Source organism: Lates calcarifer, unplaced genomic scaffold (assembly GCF_001640805.2).
Source record: "Lates calcarifer isolate ASB-BC8 unplaced genomic scaffold, TLL_Latcal_v3 _unitig_3947_quiver_2013, whole genome shotgun sequence".
NCBI classification, from domain to species: domain Eukaryota; kingdom Metazoa; phylum Chordata; class Actinopteri; family Centropomidae; genus Lates; species Lates calcarifer.
The window spans coordinates 345-18,399 of record NW_026116619.1 but is presented as its reverse complement, the minus strand read 5'-3'; the positions used below and the strand labels follow the sequence as shown (position 1 = coordinate 18,399).

The 18,055-nt window shown below is 39.4% G+C and overlaps 1 protein-coding gene across 1 annotated transcript; it reads right to left on the bottom strand.

Moving 5' to 3' along the window:
* Window positions 1–1,150: 1,150 nt before the first annotated feature.
* LOC108895218 (EH domain-binding protein 1) lies at window positions 1,151–16,818 on the bottom strand. Its single transcript, XM_018693876.2, has 6 exons — window positions 16,395–16,818; window positions 2,615–2,672; window positions 2,342–2,437; window positions 1,709–1,762; window positions 1,375–1,554; window positions 1,151–1,201 (listed from the first exon to the last, which is right to left on the bottom strand). The coding sequence occupies exons 1-6, from the start codon at window positions 16,496–16,498 to the stop codon at window positions 1,151–1,153; spliced, it is 543 nt and encodes a 180-aa protein (XP_018549392.1). The 5' UTR covers window positions 16,499–16,818.
* Window positions 16,819–18,055: the final 1,237 nt, after the last annotated feature.

The window sequence follows — 18,055 nt, the reverse complement described above, 5'->3', positions numbered from 1 at the left end:
TACTAGAAAGATATATGCACTCTAACTCAACAAAAATCTACAAGGTAAGGAGGAACATGTTTTAATTCCATCAGCACTTTCCGTGGACTCTGTACAATCATTGAGTTGCTGCCACCAGTGTTTTCTGGAACAGCCTGTCCAATGTTTATTTGACTAATTTTTGTCAAAATCAAGACTCTCCATTCTCTACTCTGCAGGGCACAACACACACACACACACTCCATATAGAGCATGTCTAAGCATGAGCATATTGAGCATGAGCATGACTGATAGACAGACCTGTTTCTCTATCATCATGTTCACATTGTTTTGAAGCAGAGTCTAATGGTCGTAAAAATGCATAGAATAAAGCAGTCTGCAGGACTTAAAGGTCAGCTGTCTGGGTGTCAGCCAGCACTTATGGGGCAGCCTGGACAGCCTGGGGCAGCTGAAGCTGACAATGGGTGGAAAAGACCTCACTCACGTGGCACGGTGTGGACCTTTTTCCAGAATGAATTACACTTTTTATTGTGTGCTAATTGCAGTACATTCCTGTGCTGAATCGAGTGCAGTGACACTTTATTTAGAACACATTTCTTTAGAGGCATCCGCAGGTTAATGCTGGTGTTTGTACGCTAGTGACTATGTTTGAGATGTTGAACTTCAAATGGAAATCTTCTACAAAAAATATACTAACACAAATATTACATTACACTATTTACATTTGTAACCATATAATAAAAAAGTTTAAACTAAAATAATAATGGCTTTAAAAATACATTACATAGATCCTCAGTGTCACTTTAACCTATCTATCACTTCAGTTCATATTTCTAGTGGTAGATTGCTTAAGTGTCACCACACAGGAAGGTTCATGATTAGTGGCCCTCTGAGGGTCAGGGCCCAGGGCAGTTTCCCCTTTTGCCCACTCAGTGTGTGATACCTGTAAACCATAAAACCTGCAAGTCTTTGCTTTCAAGTAAAAACTCAGATCAGGATTATTTTGTCTCAGACTGTCATTGTTTGTTAATTTAGTGTTCTCACTCCAGTGATTGTTAGGTCTGTCCCTAGTCTTACCAGTAACGTGAGCAGCATATGTAGTTCCAAAGCTGGCCCTTCTTTCCTCACCCATGTCATCATCGCTGTCGTTAAATCATCCAGATTGCCAATGTCACTCTGTTTCATACTCATTAGACTGGCCAAACTCTGCATGTCCTCGTCTCTGTGGAGAGTAGAAAACACTAGATGTACAAGAATATCTGTGTCCAAAAATATTAACATTGGTCTGGCTTCAACTTGGCTGTTACATAGTAAGTTCTGAGATAAAGCCACAGTATACAGTGTGGAGGAATTACTGTTTTCAGTTTATTTTAGAATCATGTGTTGAGTACTTACGTGGCCTTCCCCCTCTTTGAGAAAGATACAGGACAAGTTCAGTTTCAGTGTGGCTTCCACCACTTTTACAGACAGTGGTTTGAGCTTTAGTGTTACATCATACTGGGCCAGCGTGGCACTGGCATACTTCTTCATATTGACCTCAGCTGATGCCAACACCTTCCTGCGGCCTTTTGTCTCCTGTGAAATAAACCAAATGGACTGGAACTTTAAGTTTGAACACGAACAAATTCCTTCTCCCTGAGAATACATTCTCCATCTTAGTCTTCCAATTAAAGTTGCAGTAAGTACATCAATTAAATGAAACCACAACTAAGAACAGAGCATAACTTACATTTTCAATGACAAAAGTCCAATCCTTGTCTTCAAACTCCTCAGCAGTAGGTTCCTGTTGAAGAACAAATAATTGCTTGATGTCTTAGCCATGCCACTGTCCATCCAGATAAACAGCTGAGCTATTTTCCATTTAAAATCAAAACAATCTATCAGCCACAACTGGAGCTACATCCATATTAATATGTTGTCATTTAATTTGAACAAGTGTTTCAGCTCTGTATCAGAAATAATCTCGGTTCATACTAACACGCCTGAAAACGTACATCACATGACCATCATGTACACTGTACACATGGCATACATGTGCTGGTATAAACAGGAAGCAGTTGGTTGCTTAGTTGGAGAAAATACAATGAATGAGGCAGCAATGAGGAAAAATAAGAATTTGCTTGCAATGCTTGTAATTCATTATCCATGCATTCACCACTGATTATTGAAGCCCTGGTCAAGACTGATAACCAAATCAGGAAGTGAACATGCATGTCTGCATCATTTTTCCCAATAGTCTTTGTTTTAAAGGGCTAGAAAACTCTGGAGCAGTGTGACAGCAGGTGTGAATGTAACAACTGTGATGCATTTTAAAACTACAACATTTCAGTGTGGACTTAGCCAAAGTAACTTTACTTCATACCTTGAAGAGTGTGACAGTGATGTCTAAGCTCTCTGGAACCTGCCAAACCACCAGGCCTCTGTAGGGGTTCTTAATCCCTGGTTGCCAACTGTGGAGCTGACAAACAATATGAAAAAGGATTTAATCAAAGTGATCATCTGATTCAAAGTGTTTCCTAGGTTTCCTATGGACTGCCTTTTAGGATCAAAATCTAGAATTTATGTTTTAGTCATTTCTGCTCTAAGAGCAGGCATAGTTGGCTATCTTTATTGCTTCTAATCTTGACTTTACTACCTTGGTGCTGTGACGTCTGTTCCTCCTGATCCACACCACCCGCAGTTTGTCAGGTTGCCTGAAACATCAGAACACAAATCTAATTTTAATGCTTTTATCTTTCATCACTACCTACAGTTGGCCAGTGTGTTCTATAATAAAACATCAGTAGTTCTGTCTTTAGTGAGCAGAAATACAGAAATTTTGACATTTCTGAGTCAGTTATTTTCTACACTTATTGAAGCTGAATGTGCTAAAAAAAAAAAAACAGCATACTGCCATGCATTCTACTTTTTCTTCTTTTTTTTGATACTTCTTTTTTAATATTTTCAGCATAAAATGAAACAAGCCGACAATAATAAACTATCAAGAAAGACAACAACGAACAACATGGGGGCTTCTCAATTTGTATTGCTGTGATATATCATGTCCAGTGTTCTTAATTGTCTAATATATCTCATGTTCAGGTAGCGTCCTCTATTCCTTTGATATAGGTAGTCCATTTCTCCCATTTTCTGGGAAAGATGGTTCCTCTGGACCTCAGGCAGACCTTTTCCATCTTTTCTTTAACTATGTCCGTCCATTGATTGAGGCTTAAGGACTCAGTTTTATACCAGTTCTTTGTAACTTTTTTTTACAGGCCATTAGCAGTATTTTACATAGATACCAGTCTTTCTTTATAATCACATCATCTTTTAGAACACATACATACAAGACCTTAACATTATTAGGAATCTTATATCCCAAAATCTTTCTCAGATATGTATTTTCCCAGAAAGTTCCCAGAAAGATTTTGGGCATGACCAGAAGATATGGCATCTTCATGACCAGAAGATTGGCATTCAAGTTTCTGCATTCAAGTTTCTGCACTGCCTCCAGCGCATTTAATATGGGGTGTAATGAAGAACCACCTCTTTGAACTTGTGGATGCTGTGCAATCCACATTGAACGCCAATCCTCCTGTGATATTTCTATGTTTAGTTCTTTTTCCCATTTTGCTTTCATGTATCCTGCATTGTTCCCATTCTGTTTCCGAAGAACCTGATATATTTTGGAAATTATTTTCTTGTTCTTCTTTTTATACACTTCGGTCAGAATATTTTCTGAATCCAGCATCACTGATTCCTAGTTTGAATTTGGGATCCAGGGCAGGTCAAATTAATAATTTGATGTCTCTCTCCATATTGTATTCTTTTACAATCTTGCCCCAAATATCCAGTGTTACGCCCCCTAATGTTGCTTGGATTTGCAAAATATCTATCTTGGCTTGTATGTCTTTCCATCTCGCCTCATATAGAGGGTAGCATGTACAAACCAGGAACCTCCCTTGAGCTGCATAAAAGTTGTTTCAGGTTAGGCAAGGACATTCCACTCTCCTCTTTTTGTAGCTGAGGCATCTTCTAGCTGACCCTTAGTTTCTTTCTGGCCCAAATAAATCTAGATATAAGTTTGTCCCAGTGTCTGAATTGTTTTTCTGGAATCATTTGTGGAATAGACTGAAAAAGGTATAACAGTGAACATACATTTGTTTTTATTATCTAAATTTGTGTCTCAAAATCCATCTGTCTTTATATTATTATTCATCTGATTATAATTCAAATGTTCTATTGAGATTTTTTGCCAATAGATATTTATTCAGATATTTAATTACTTTAGCATTGCATTTGATTTTGTATTTTTCTCTAATTTCTTGGCCTGGGGAATACTTTAATGTGAGAATTATTTTATTTATTATTAAGTTTTTGTCATGTTTAATTTATAACCTGATGAGTCACAATAACATAGAACGCAAAGAACCCTGTGATATGTTCCCTTTTCCCTATATGGATTCCTTTTAAGTTGTCACTCTGATCATTGTGCCAGTGGTTCAACAAATATTGCAACAAGGTAGGGCTAAGGCAATGTCCTTGACCAGTCCCTTGTTGTAAGACAAATATATCAGTTAAATATCCATTAATTTTTATCCTCGCTGTAGATTCTTGGTAGAGACCTTGAATACATTGTTCTTTCTTTTCTTCTTTTCTTCTCTGCATGAAAGCTCACTAATACTGCTCTCAGTCCCTGTCTAGGAATCTGATCTATCATGTGTAAGATACATCTAACATTATCCTGAGCCTGCCTACCTGTTTTAAAACCTGACTGATCTTCATCAATCAAATCAGTCATAAAATTTTCAAATCTTTTAGAAATTATTAAAGTAAAAATCTTATAATCCACATTTACAATTGAAATAGGTCTATGGGATTCACAATGTTTTCACTCTATAACTGAGGGGGGCAGCTTACCCTCTGTCAGAGTTAGACTGAAAGAATTCAGAAGTAGCAGAGTTAATTCTTCCCCAAATGTTTTATAACACTCGCTGGGAATCCATCACTACCTGGCATTTTGTTTGATTTTAATCTGCTAATTGCAGCACCTAGTTCCTTCTTAGTGATGTTAGAAATTAATTTTCTTTTCTTGTCCCATAGTGTGGCTGAATTTACTGGGCTGTTTTTGCTTTCTTCTATGCAGCGTTTAATATCTTTCTTAACTTCCTGTAATTCCTTGTTATTCAGCATACCCACATTTAATTTGTATGGTGTATTATTCTTTCTCCTGTTTAGATGGATGTTGAGGTAGATTATACTGTGATCAAGACAAATCAATTATCTCTGTCTTACATTCTGTGTGGCCCCTCTCTAATGGATAGAGTTCCCTCCATACATCAAACATCCCCAGTTCAGTTAGAGAAGTTTTGATATTTGGGTCCTGTTTCTCTTATTTTTAGTTGTGACCGGTTTAGCATTCAAAATCATGTTGAAATCCCCTGCGCATATTAGAATTCCTTCACTTTCCAAGGCTATGATCTCAAACAACAATTCCAGAAATGCTCTATTACAATTGGGTGGCACATAGACATTGATCAAAGCGACTACATTATCATCTATTTTCCCTTTTACTATTACATACCTCTCCTCTGTGTCATTTATTTCTTTAATGACTTCAAAATTGACAGAGTTGGAAATTAATATGGTGACTCCTCTCCTTGGACCCTTCTTAAAGGAGCTAAACAAGGTGTCTTGAAATCCAAACTTCCTCTGTTTATCATGTTCTTGCTGATATTTCTTGTAAATACATCACCTGCATTTTTTCTTTCTTCATTTTAGCCATTACTATTCCTCTTTTAATTGGATTATTTAAACCACTCACATTTAAGGATACTATCATCACATTGCTACACTGCATCACTTATAAAAACAGAGACAAAAGCAAACATCAGTGGGCTCACATTGCCAAAACTGGCATGCAACAGACAAAGCAAGTAAAACAGATGAACTTCCAAACTATGGAGGATCTTTTCGTCTCTATCCCGTTGGTGGATCTAGGGCATAACCTCTTACATAAAGAAGGGCCTAACTTAGTAATGACATTAGGACCTACAGTAAGGGTTTTAGTCAAACTAAATAAGTCCAACATTGAAACAGAAAAGAAAATTAAAACTGCAAGCAGTGTTGTAGATGTAGTGGCATGTAGATGTATTCAGGCCATGACAGTTAGCAAACATGTGAAGTTTGGAGCAGATTGAACAGTGCATGTGGGAGTTAAAACAACTTCCTGTTTAATGGCAAAGCATCGAAATTCGCCATGGCGCCACAGCAAGAGTGTCCCATGAAGACTCATAGTTTTCACAGTATAGCAGCATTATGATCTTAATGCTTGTCTGACCACATTTGAGGTGAATCAGATCAATCTACTTAGATAAAATACATAATTTCCTGTTGCCAATAAGTGGCACTATGATTATATCTGTATACTAGAATGTAGATGTGTTCAGGACAGGCCTGTTGTCAAACCTGTGAAATTTGGGGCAGATTAGACAAAGTATGTTTGAGTTATCAACTTCCTGCTTCATAGCAAGACATCAAAATTTGATGTGCTGCTGCGGCCACACCCATCGACGTCACGTAAAGCTTTTGATAACTTTAAATCACATAGGAATAAAGTGACCAAGTTTGAAGTTGATATGATAAAATCTGTAGGAGGAGTTCATTCAAATACAACGCCTCCAAATGATGAAAAATAAGCAAAATTTATGTAATAAAATCAAAATGGCCGACTTCCTGTTGGTTTTAGGTCATCACGTCAAGAGACTTTTTGGTACATCTAGGCATGTTACATGTGGTCTGAATTTCGTCCACCTAGGACAAACTAAGCCCAGTGGCATGGAAGTTTTGAAATTTTCCTGGGGGCACTATTGAGCCATTTTGCCACTCCCATTAACAAGATCCATGTAGATGTTTTCTTCTTCCATCTCATGGTTAGCTAATGATTTCTCCATTTCATCTTTCACCATGTTTTTGGTCTGAGTAACCCAAGTTTTCCTTCCCATTCCAACTTTCCTCTCGTCACATTGTAGTCAATATGGTTTCTGGCTCTATATATTCAAGTTTTCTGGGAGTTTTTACCCTTGACTATCGAGAGCTCTGACGCCACGCAGCCTGGTACTACAGCCATCCCAGAAACCAGATTGAGTTAAAATATCATTCAATTCAAATTCAATTGAAGTCAACTCAATTTTATTTATATAGTGCCGAATCACAATAAAAATCATCACAAGGCTCTTTTCATATAGAGCAGGTCTGTACCATACTCTTAATTAATATTTACAGAGAGAGACCCAACAAATCTCACCACGAGCAAGCACACAGTGGCAAGGAAAAACTTCCTTTTAAGAGGCAGAAACCTTGAGCAGAACCGGACTCAGGGTGGGCAGCCATCTGCCTTGACCGGTTGGGTTGAGAGAGAGAGAGTGGAGAAGGGGGAGAGGGAGGGAGGTATAGAATAGCGACAGAAGTCATAATTTCTAATTATAACAGCAGGTGTGGAGTGGGGTTGTAGGAGCGGCAGGAGACTTGTCATCACAGATCAGACTCTAAAGCTCCAGTGGCAGAAATACCTGCAGAAAGTGACAGGAGAGAGAGACGGAAGAGCACAATACTACAGGAAAGGAAAGATATTGAGTTAGTAATATGTAATTTGGGATATGAATCCATACTGATGGAGAGAGAGAGAGAGAGAGAGAGAGAGAGAGAGAGCTCAGTGCATCATGGGAAATCTCCTGGGAGTCTAGGCCTATAGCAGCATATATATACATATATATACACACACAAATGCATGGACCAGTTTTTCTGCAGCCTTTTGAGACAGAAAGTGTCTGATTTTGGTAATATTACGCAGGTGAAAGAAGGCAGTCCTAGAAGTATGTTTTATGTGTGAGTTAAAGGACATATCCTGGTCAAAGATAACTCCAAGATTCTTTACAGTGGAGCTGGTGGCCAAGGCAACGCCATCTAATGTAACTATGTCATTAGAAAATGTATTTCTGAGGTGTTCGGGACCAAGTACAGTAACTTTGGTTTTGTCTGAGTTCAATACTAAAAAGTTGCTTGTCATCCAAGTCTTAATGCCTTAAGACATGCCTGAAGTTTAGCTAACTGATTGGTTTCATTAGGTTTTTTATTATTATTTAATTTTTGTAATACAGATAGAGTTGTGTATCATCTGCATAACAATGGATGTTTAGGGAGGGATTCCTGATAATGTTGCCCAAAGGAAGCATATACAGGGTGAATAGAATTGGTCCAAGCACTGACCCTTGTGGAACTTTGTGTCTAACTTCTGTGTACATGGAGGAGTTGTCGTTAACATGTAAAAACTGAAGCCTATCAGGTAGATAGGACCAGTTTAGTGCAGTTCCTTTAATGCCAATGAAGTGCTCCAGTCTGTAAAAGGATGCGATGGTCAATGGTATCAAAAGCAGCACTGAGATCTAACAAGTACAGAAACAAGTCTGATGCAATTAGGAGATCATTTGTAACTTTTACGAGTGCTGTCTCTGTGCTATGATACATTCTAAATCCTGACTGAAAGTCTTCAAATAAACTATTATCCTGCAGATAGGTCTATAGTCAAGCGGCGGCTGTGGCTCAGGAGGTAGAGCAGTTGCCCACCAATCAGAAGGTCGGTGGTTCGATTCCTCCAGTCCGCGTGCCGAATTATCCTTGGACAAGATGCTGAACCCCAAAGATGTGTCATCGGTGTGTGTATGTGTTAGGAAGCACTAATGTATAGAACAAGTGCTGTATGTGTGTGAATGGGGTGAATGTGATCTGTAGTGTGAAGTGCTTTGAGTGGTCGAAAAGACTAGAAAAGTTTAGTTGGGAGAAGAGAAGAAGAGGTTTGATTACAGCTACTTTATATGAGCAGGAGAGGGAGAACGAGAGGCCATGGCTAGCAGTTCATCTTAAGTTAATAGCAGAGGATAACGTGAATTGGTGTAGAAGTGGCTAAAGAGTCGCACAGAATAAGAGAGTTGTGGGTGAATTAACAACTATTGTTACTGTGAATGTGCAGATTAAATTGGTGATAAAGACACAGATGTAGTGTCAGTATGAGAAAAATTATCTAATCTGAGACAGACAGGAAGAAACACTAATCTGAAGACACTGGCAAACGGAAGTGACAAAACACACTTACATCAGAGAATGCTTTCTTTCTCTCACAGATGAGAAAGTACGGAATTGTACATTGACAAAGATTTCAGTAATTTTGTTAAACATGCGATGACACAACATGTGATGAAACAACAATGAAATCCAGCTGAGGCCACTGGAAAACTGAACAGAAGCCAGTCTGAAGCAAGTCTTTTATGGCTGCATCAAGCCATTATCACCACAGCAAAAAGTAAATAATCTTCTAATTTCATTGAATGGGGTCTGAGGGAGAGCACAGGCACAAGTGATGATGGTTTGTGAAGAGCAACTGATGAAGCAAACAGCATGCACAGATACCATCTGTGTGATTTCAAAATACTGAATATTGAAAGATGCCTTGTCTTTCGGTCTGTGGTGGTGAGAAAGGTTATGAGAGAGAAGAGTGAGAGTGAGAGACAAAAATAGACGCCTGTCATGCTGAGCTTCACAGAGGCTTAACAGCAGTTCTCCACCTGCTGCTCTATTTATTATATATCATGTTTCAGTGTTGTTGCAACAGGCTGACCTACAAATATACAACTGTAGCTTTAGCTGCTGTGGTCTGTATATCAGTGATTTGCAGAGTGAAGATTCTCAAGACAGAACACGTCATACACATTACACATCAGACCTGGTGCCTGTAAATAACTGAGGTGTTTGTTTTCATCAGTTTAAAGTAGCAGGTGTTTTGCACATAACCATATGAGGGAATGCTCAATGGTGTGAAGGAGGTCATTGATCATACAACTTTTAAACAGACTGTTAAACTCTGATACGCCTCTGTACTCTGAGTGGAGAAGGTTTTTGCTCATCAGATCAGGGAGAATGCCGGTCTAGCTGATCCACATTTTAGAGATTCTTGTCATAGGCTGTTGAAAACACGAGTGTTCTGTTGGTGATATCACCCATACATCTCCATGCTCCCAGGCAACTCTGACAGCAGGACACCAGTCACTGTGGGTGGGCGGTTGCTGTCCACCAGGGAACAGTTAAGGGGTTGGTGTACTTCGTCAAAACTGTCAGACAGCTTCACAAACACCTGCCACACCTTTCCAATGCCACACTGTGCAGAGGTGGAAAAGTACGCTGGGTTTGAACTCCTCTCCCCTCCTCTTTTTTCATTAGATATAGAGCTATTTGTGCCATTTTTGTGAATTTTGTGAGTGGAACATTATGCCTTTTGTCCCCCTGAAGGGACTGTCTGGCTATGTGAACCATTATCCCTGTTTTCAAAAAATATATTTCATCTCCTCACTCTCGGTGACAGCTGGCTTTTCATTCCATTTTTCATTGAGGCCATTCAGATCATGTAAACACCTAACATGAACCACTTCTTCTCTGGTATAACCCAGTCCTTACTGTGACCAGCTCCTCCAAAAATCACAAAAGCACCAGGGTGGGACATAATTACAAGACAGTAAATCAAAACATAGACTTTTTATGTCACAATTCTAGGTAGAAATGAAGAAATGCTGTCATTATTATCAGATACTGAGTCAGTTTTTTACTGAAAGACACACAACTTTGTATGGCACTGATACTTCAGGGTCTGGAGCACCTGGACAGAAGATGTTTCTGCTCAGATGAGAATGTCATCCCTGTACACCAAAGGCAACGACAAGAAAATGAAAGAGAGTGCAACACAGAACCTTGGCAGAGGTGGGAGTTGTCACAATTTTGACTTGAAAATTAGTATTTTAATTGCCATTGCTAATATTTAAATTGTTTGGTTTTTTTTTTTCTTTTCTGGGTGGAATCCCAGAAAACAGTCTTGTACAGGAGGCTCTAATAAAACATAAGACAGGCTTAAAACCACCTTAAAAACCCACCATAAACTGTATCAGTTATACCTCAGTTCAACCTCTAGGCACCTCACGATTCAATGATGATTCAGAGGACTGATTATGGTTATCGATACATCTCTTTGAATCTTCTTTATCTATACAGGATTTCTTTTTTCTCACTGTGTGACTACAAAGCAAAATAATGTCAATAACATTAATAGCACTTTCTTCAGTGATTCCATGATTTTGATTTTGGCCTCATTGTAGAGTGATGATGATGGGACATTGTATCCTGGCTCCAAAGTGTGTAACACAGCTCAAAAGCACGGTAGAGCATCGGTGTAGCCAGATGCCTTTACTTGGGTACATGCCACAGAATAAATGCCACAATTAATTTTCAACAACAATAAATATTTATCATTGTACAAATTCAGATAATTATGGCATACTGACGGCAAAAGAAGAGATGTATTTCTGTTAACTCCAAATAGAAGATATAGCCCATGCGCACATTCTGTATGTCAGTGTGTCACTGTGCTTGAGCAGCAAGTGAACTACAACACACACAGCTTCCCCATGTGTCACACTGAGCATATTTTAGGAGGGGGCGCGGTGTTTCTGGGTGGGGGCTGTGCCCCAATAGAACTTTATGCCTAGCAACACCCCTGCGCTAGAGACAGACACAGCCAATAACAACTTTACTGGATTTGGGATTTGCACCAGGAGAGTTATTACAAATTTAACTTAGCCTTAGTTAGTTAAATCTTCCTTTCTCTCCCCTTTTCTCTTCTTTCTTTCTCCCTCTCGCCTCAACCAGGTATCATCACCATCTCCACTTCATTACTTTGCAGCGGTGACAGCAGCTAAAACACTATAAAGTTGATGTCTTGTTCATAGCTCACTTATGGAATCCTACCGCACCACCAAGTGTTTCTCCTGCTGGAGTACTGCCACTGTCAGCCCGTCTTAACTCGCCATCACTCCCCTTCAGTCACTCTGCCCTGCCTTGCCCTGTACTCCAAGATAAGTGTTGTTCTCTGTCTCCACCTCGCAAAAACAAATCTGTATTTCCATGTTATTTTTGGCAAAGCTACAGGGAGCCACTGCACAGGGGCTAAATAGCTGTGTGTGGCTCCAGAGACGCAGGTTGCCCACCCCCACGCTAGCGTTCTGTTATCAATTAACACTTAGAAAATTGATTTTTGAGTTTTGTGAATCGATTCATTTATTGTCCACATCCGCATCGCGACACATCTAAGAATCAATTTTTCCCCCACCTCTACTATGTGGTAAAAACACATGTTATGATAGGACCAGGAACATAGACATGTTGATACTGGTCTGTGTGTATGATACGTCTTGAGAAGTGCATAAACAGAGTGACAGGAAGGTAGGCCCTAAACAAGCCAGGGCTGGAAGATTGGAAACACATGCTGATTGCTCCATGAGTAATGATAATGGAATTAAAGGCACTCCTGTAGTGCCAAGAAAGAAGATGTCAGACACACAGTTCAATGCTAACCACACTAACAGAGCAGAGGTCCATCTCACAGAGAGGTGTGAGCAGTCATTTAGGACCTATACCATGATCCCAACACATCTGCTTCCTACCACCACCCAAAGGTTTCATCTAACTAATCTAACTACATGCTTTTACTTGCCTGAACACTGAAATTTCAGACTAGGGCTCAACATAGAAAATCAGTATTCTTTTGGCATCAAATAAATTGTGACCATACTACCAAGATCAAAAATTCAAATACTGACACCACATAAATTACTTGTTCTGCTATTTAGTGGACCAAAACTTTTTCCTTTCTTTTTCGTTTTTTGGCACAATCCCTGCTCCCAGAACAGCATAGTGAAGCTCTGGACAGTCCTTCCAAAACCAAATGTAAAAACCTGATCCTGGGTGTGTCTGCCTTTATGACCCATCAGCAGACATTTAACATGACCAAAATGCATAGCAAAGGTCAGACAGGTGAATATCAAGCATTTATGTCATAAATGGCAGTCCCTTGATAATATTTAATATGGAGTAGGTTTACAATATAATCACTATCAACATAACATCAGCATAAACCAGTTTAAACTTGTTGCTGTAAAAATGATGTCTTCTTTTGTCTAAATTATGTAAAAATATTATTATTATTATTATTATTATTATTATATTTGAAAAGGGATTCCCATCATCCCCTTTCTGCTCCTGGTTGTAGTGAGAGTTTGGTTTTAAAAAAAACAAAAAACATATCCATAATCTCATGGCCAGAGGCCCCACAGGCAGCAGTTTTTACCTTCAGTTGAAAGGAATGATTTCCAGTCTCCATTAATCCCACTTAGTTTTCAGTTTGAATTCAAAACATTTTGGACTGTTTTATTCAGGCAGAACTCTGGCTGGCTCTGGTCTTTTTCAATACATGACAACAAAAAAGCATTTTCTAGGAAAATATATTTATATCTCTTAAAATGAAAATGTAGTGTTGGTATTTGTTGTGTTATCATACTTCAGACACACTGTGAAAGAACACACAGATGATTTGAGGAGTGTAAGAACAATATTGATACATTTGTGTTTTTGTGCTTTGCAATACTGCATCATTTCTCAAAAAGGAAAAACTATTCATCTGTAATTCCAATTCATTTTGTGTTGCAGCAATGCTGTAATCTATCTTCAACCAATCGACTCTACCACTTCAATGGAACAACATAACCTCAGACAAGGAGCAGCATACGGTCACACTGTTAACATCAGCATTAATAAACCTTGCTGACTAATAACTTCTGTAATGTGCATTCATGTTAGCTTCCACATTACAGAAGGCAAGTAGGCTGTCACTGTGCTGTTACCCTGTGTGTGTGTGTGTGTGTGTGTGTGTGTGTGGTGTGTGTGTGTGTGTGTGTGTTTGGGTCCAGGAGGCAGACACCCTCTGCCTAGTTATTTTTATTTATTTTTTTTTACTCCTAAGTGAGATGTGAAGATACCATAAGGTCAATTTTAGGGCTGCCACCTAAATGTCAACTATTTTATGCATCAGTCGGGAAGAACGTCAGTGACGAGTTGTTACACCTTTTTTAGCTACCTCACAGTTCACACACAGAGCACTGCAGGAGCAACGGAGTGATAGGCTGTAAACTTTACAACCAGATCCTGTCTTAAAAAGACCAAACCACAAAACTAACTGTGGAGTTAGATACTTGATTGAAACGGAGGGCAGAGCGGCTGAGAGTGCTGAACTATGACCAAGACTTTATGTCTGCAGTGTCTCCACTGTATACATTTTATAGTGGTGGCCAGCCGCAGGACAGTTATTGCATAACTGCTGCATTATTATAAATTTGCAAAATACTCAGTTGAGCCGAGAGGAACAGAGAGAAAGAGGAGACAAAGAGAGCAAATGGTAGAATGAACTAGCTAATGTTAAGCCAGATTTGTATTTGTATTTTGTATTTTGTATTTTCTATCGGCACAAATCCCAAATCGCACAGAGTTTTTATCAGCTGTGTCTGTCTCTACCGGCTCTCTGTACCTGTCAGTCCCCTGTCATTCGGGGCTGTGTCCATTGGGGCATCTTATTCAGTAACACTCAAGTTTTTGTTAACATTTTCGGTCGTCATTTTCTCTTTACCTCGCTCCTACTCCTGCTGCAGTATCCAAAACATTAGCATGTGTGTTTACTCCTGTGCTCTGTGCTCTGTGCTTTGTGCGTCAACCTAACGTGATGCGCTTCAAACTTTGTTTCAGCCACATGATTGGTCTGGCGCAGCACTATTCTCATTATCATTGGCTTTTCATACTGTCTGTCAAAACACAGGTGGAATGACTTCTATCGATGTTGTTATCGACCTTGTCTAAATGTCTATCAAGGAAAAGTTATATCGCAATATATATTGTTATTGTTTATCGCCCAGCCCTATCTGCAGCTGAAGAGTCTGGATCTGTTACTATTATTGTTATTATTATTATTGTTGTTGTTGTCCCCCACTTTTCTGACATTTTGGTTATGTTGCAGCCTCATGCTATCACCCTGGATTTAAAGATTTGGAGCAGAATTTATTTGTGTGTCTTTTCCAAATCAGATCCTGCCAACTCAATTTGGATTCTAGAAACATTTCAAAGATGATCCAGGGAAACAAGAGGGACCTGAGCTAAATTTGAAGTATCACAATAAAGGTTCTAAATACTTATGTCAGAAGATAAGAAATTGCAATATTATCACCTTACTCATAGTACTGTATTATATTGAATCATATCCCCGAGCTCATATCATTATATCACCTAACATAATGAGCAAACATGAGATCCCATGTCAGGATTAAAGACCAGGGAGGAATAATGATCACGGCCAGCATTATTTTCTTTGTCACATAATTCAATAATTATGTAGTTAGTAAATGTCAGTAACAGGGCCCCAGGCTGATGAAGCCAACCGCTCAACATTAGAGAAACTGGAACCAGATGTCTCATTTTTTACTTGATAAACATCCATCACAATTTCCCAGAGTTGTTCGTGGTGACATTAAGGTTAGAAAATCAACAACTGCTCCAGGGGCCCCTGATCCTTAGAGAGCCCAAAAGGTCCAGGTTCAGTGTGTGTCACATAGAGATTTTTTGTTTGCTTTGATTTTTTATAAATGTAAGTACACCTGAAAAATATGAAACAAGATAATACTCCAGCATAGCAGTGCAGGGGAAACATGAACTAAACAAGAAACAGTTTGACCTGGACCCCCAAAACTTTAATCTGGCCCTGATAACTGGGGGGTGTTTAATCTGGTCTGAGCCCTGATGGTGCTGATGGTGCTGATGTCTGCATCCTTCTGCACCTGACACTAACTGTCCCTCAACAGATTATCACTCAGCCCTACAAGCTGCTGATTTTGAATATGACTCCCGATAAACAGGACGCCATTCTACATGGTAACTACATGGTAACTGTCTACGATGAAATATAGAGGCGGAAGTAACAGGGCGTGTTCTCTCTGCAGAATAAACATGGTTCTTTGCCATTTAACAGCGTCACAATCATTTGATCACACCCTGTTCAGACTGCGTTATAAACTCAGCCTGTCCATTTTAAAAGACAGTCATACAACGGAAAGTAGTTGATCGAAGACCAGAGGAGAAATGGGCTGATGTAGTTGCTGTGACAGGACTTCATTTCAAAACGCTCAACTTTTGCAAACAGTACAGGGCGCAGCTTCCGCCCCTCTGTAGACTCAATATGTGGAATAACAGAAGAACCACACACATTTACTGACAGACACACTGGCTGGTGTGTCAGGTGAAAGCTGAACCGGTTACAAATGATCCATTAAAGGCCATTTTGTTTTGTGGCGGACATAACTTTGCCGAGAAGAAAATTTTAGTTCGCATCACTTTCTTTTGGACCTCCGCACACGATTAGGCAGAAAGCCCCTTTAACAGCCGGACAGAGCACATTAGGAAATAAACATAGCACCTGTCCACTGTGTTAGATAACTTCAGATGTTATAACACTGACTTACCATTTATCGGTACATTCTATCATCATCTCTTGAAAAGAAGCAGCAAATTGGAACTTGGACGCTTTCTTTCCGACCCGCTGGAGCCGCTTCCACACAGAAGTCATGGTCAGGTCAAATAATTCTCTCACAGACACGACGAATCGACAGTTGCCCACAGGAGACGATGTGTCCCCGCTCCTGTGTTCCTCTGCCGGGACAGAGAAAGTCCAGCTGCTTTGCGGCGGTGTGTCGCTCCCTGTTCACCGGCGACTGGACCAACACACGCCTGCGTCACAGATAGCGTCAAGCTTACCCAGATACACCGGAACACCGACGATTATTACTTTCAAAATAAAGCTCTCGTTGAAGCAGAGGCGCGTACAGGCCTTATGGATCAGGAGCAAAAAGTCAAGGTTCACACCAGAGGCATTTGACTCAACCAGTAAATATGATATATATTATCTGGTAATATATATATAAAAAAACCCAAAGAAATTAAATATTTAGTATTTAAAAACAGATGTACAAACTCCACCTCTGTTTTTATGTTCATCTCTGTACCATATTCATGTGTTATTTATTTCGTCCTGAAGGTAATAAGTTTGATGTAGTCAATTAGCCCACTGCTAGCTCAAACAGACAACAAACTAATGATTGGGCTGTCGTTATTATTCAGAGAAGTAATGAAAATACTGACAGTAATGAAGAACCTTTATTTGACTTGAAGGTCAAAACTTCCTGTTTCATCATATTTTATTGTGGCTGGCTTGATGTAGCTGAAATGGTTACTGGGCAGTGTACTGTGCTTTGCAAGTCACGGCTACATTGACTTCATGCTCAGCAGGATAATCTAATAATTATGAGAGGATGCTGTTGATATGACAGATTCTCCAGTCAAAGTTTCCAAAGCACATATCCAATGAGAGACTGCTCAGCTGCTGTATGTCCCAACACAACTCTGACACTGACTTCTCATCAGAATTAGATTATTACTGTAGGTATAGATGTGACAGAATAGGTATACAGAATTGCTGCAGATGACCTGTCTGGTAATATCAACTGTAACATGTAGCAGTAACTGGAACCCTGATGTTGAGGGATATCATCAAGGACTGAGTACAAAACAGAAATGACCTGTGAGTCTGTCAGGGAGAGTTTTTCCTGTCATGAGGGATGTTTTCAGTTTAGCCCTGACTCTATTTATAATCTGTCACTGATACATAGAGCAACTGCTATGATACTGTTGCCTCTGAGAAAACACACACATACACACACATACACACTCTCCTTCTCTCTCTCTCTCTCGCCTTTGCTCATGTACATCAAATATATTGTTATGATGTTGAGCACAATCTGTGTAAATCTTGTATAAATTTTTAAGCTCACAGTTCAGTTTTTAAGAGCTAAGAACCTATACTACTACTAATAATAGTAATAATAATTATGAGTATTAGAGGTAGTATCATTATAAAACTTGTCAGTTTGAGTCAGTGTTCAGTCAGAGCAGTTTTGGCAGCGTGGGGGGCGGGTTATTTTCATAGTTTTTATAGTCACAATAACAGAAATGTTAAATATGAATTATGTTGTTTGTGTTGCGTTTTCAGTTGAGTCACTGTGCCTTCATTGTCCCCTTCCTCCACTCAGCAGTTTACAGCGCTGTGCTGCAGAGGCACACAGATGAC

Excerpts from the sequence above, each read along its gene's own strand:
- LOC108895218 (XM_018693876.2), bottom strand. The coding sequence starts at position 16,498 with ATGACTTCTGTGTGGAAGCGGCTCCAGCGGGTCGGAAAGAAAGCGTCC. Across the intron at positions 2,673-16,394 it reads ATAGAATGTACCGATAAATG|GCAACCTGACAAACTGCGGG; the intron begins GTAAGTCAGTGT and ends CTGATGTTTCAG. Across the intron at positions 2,438-2,614 it reads ACAGACGTCACAGCACCAAG|CTCCACAGTTGGCAACCAGG; the intron begins GTAGTAAAGTCA and ends ATTGTTTGTCAG.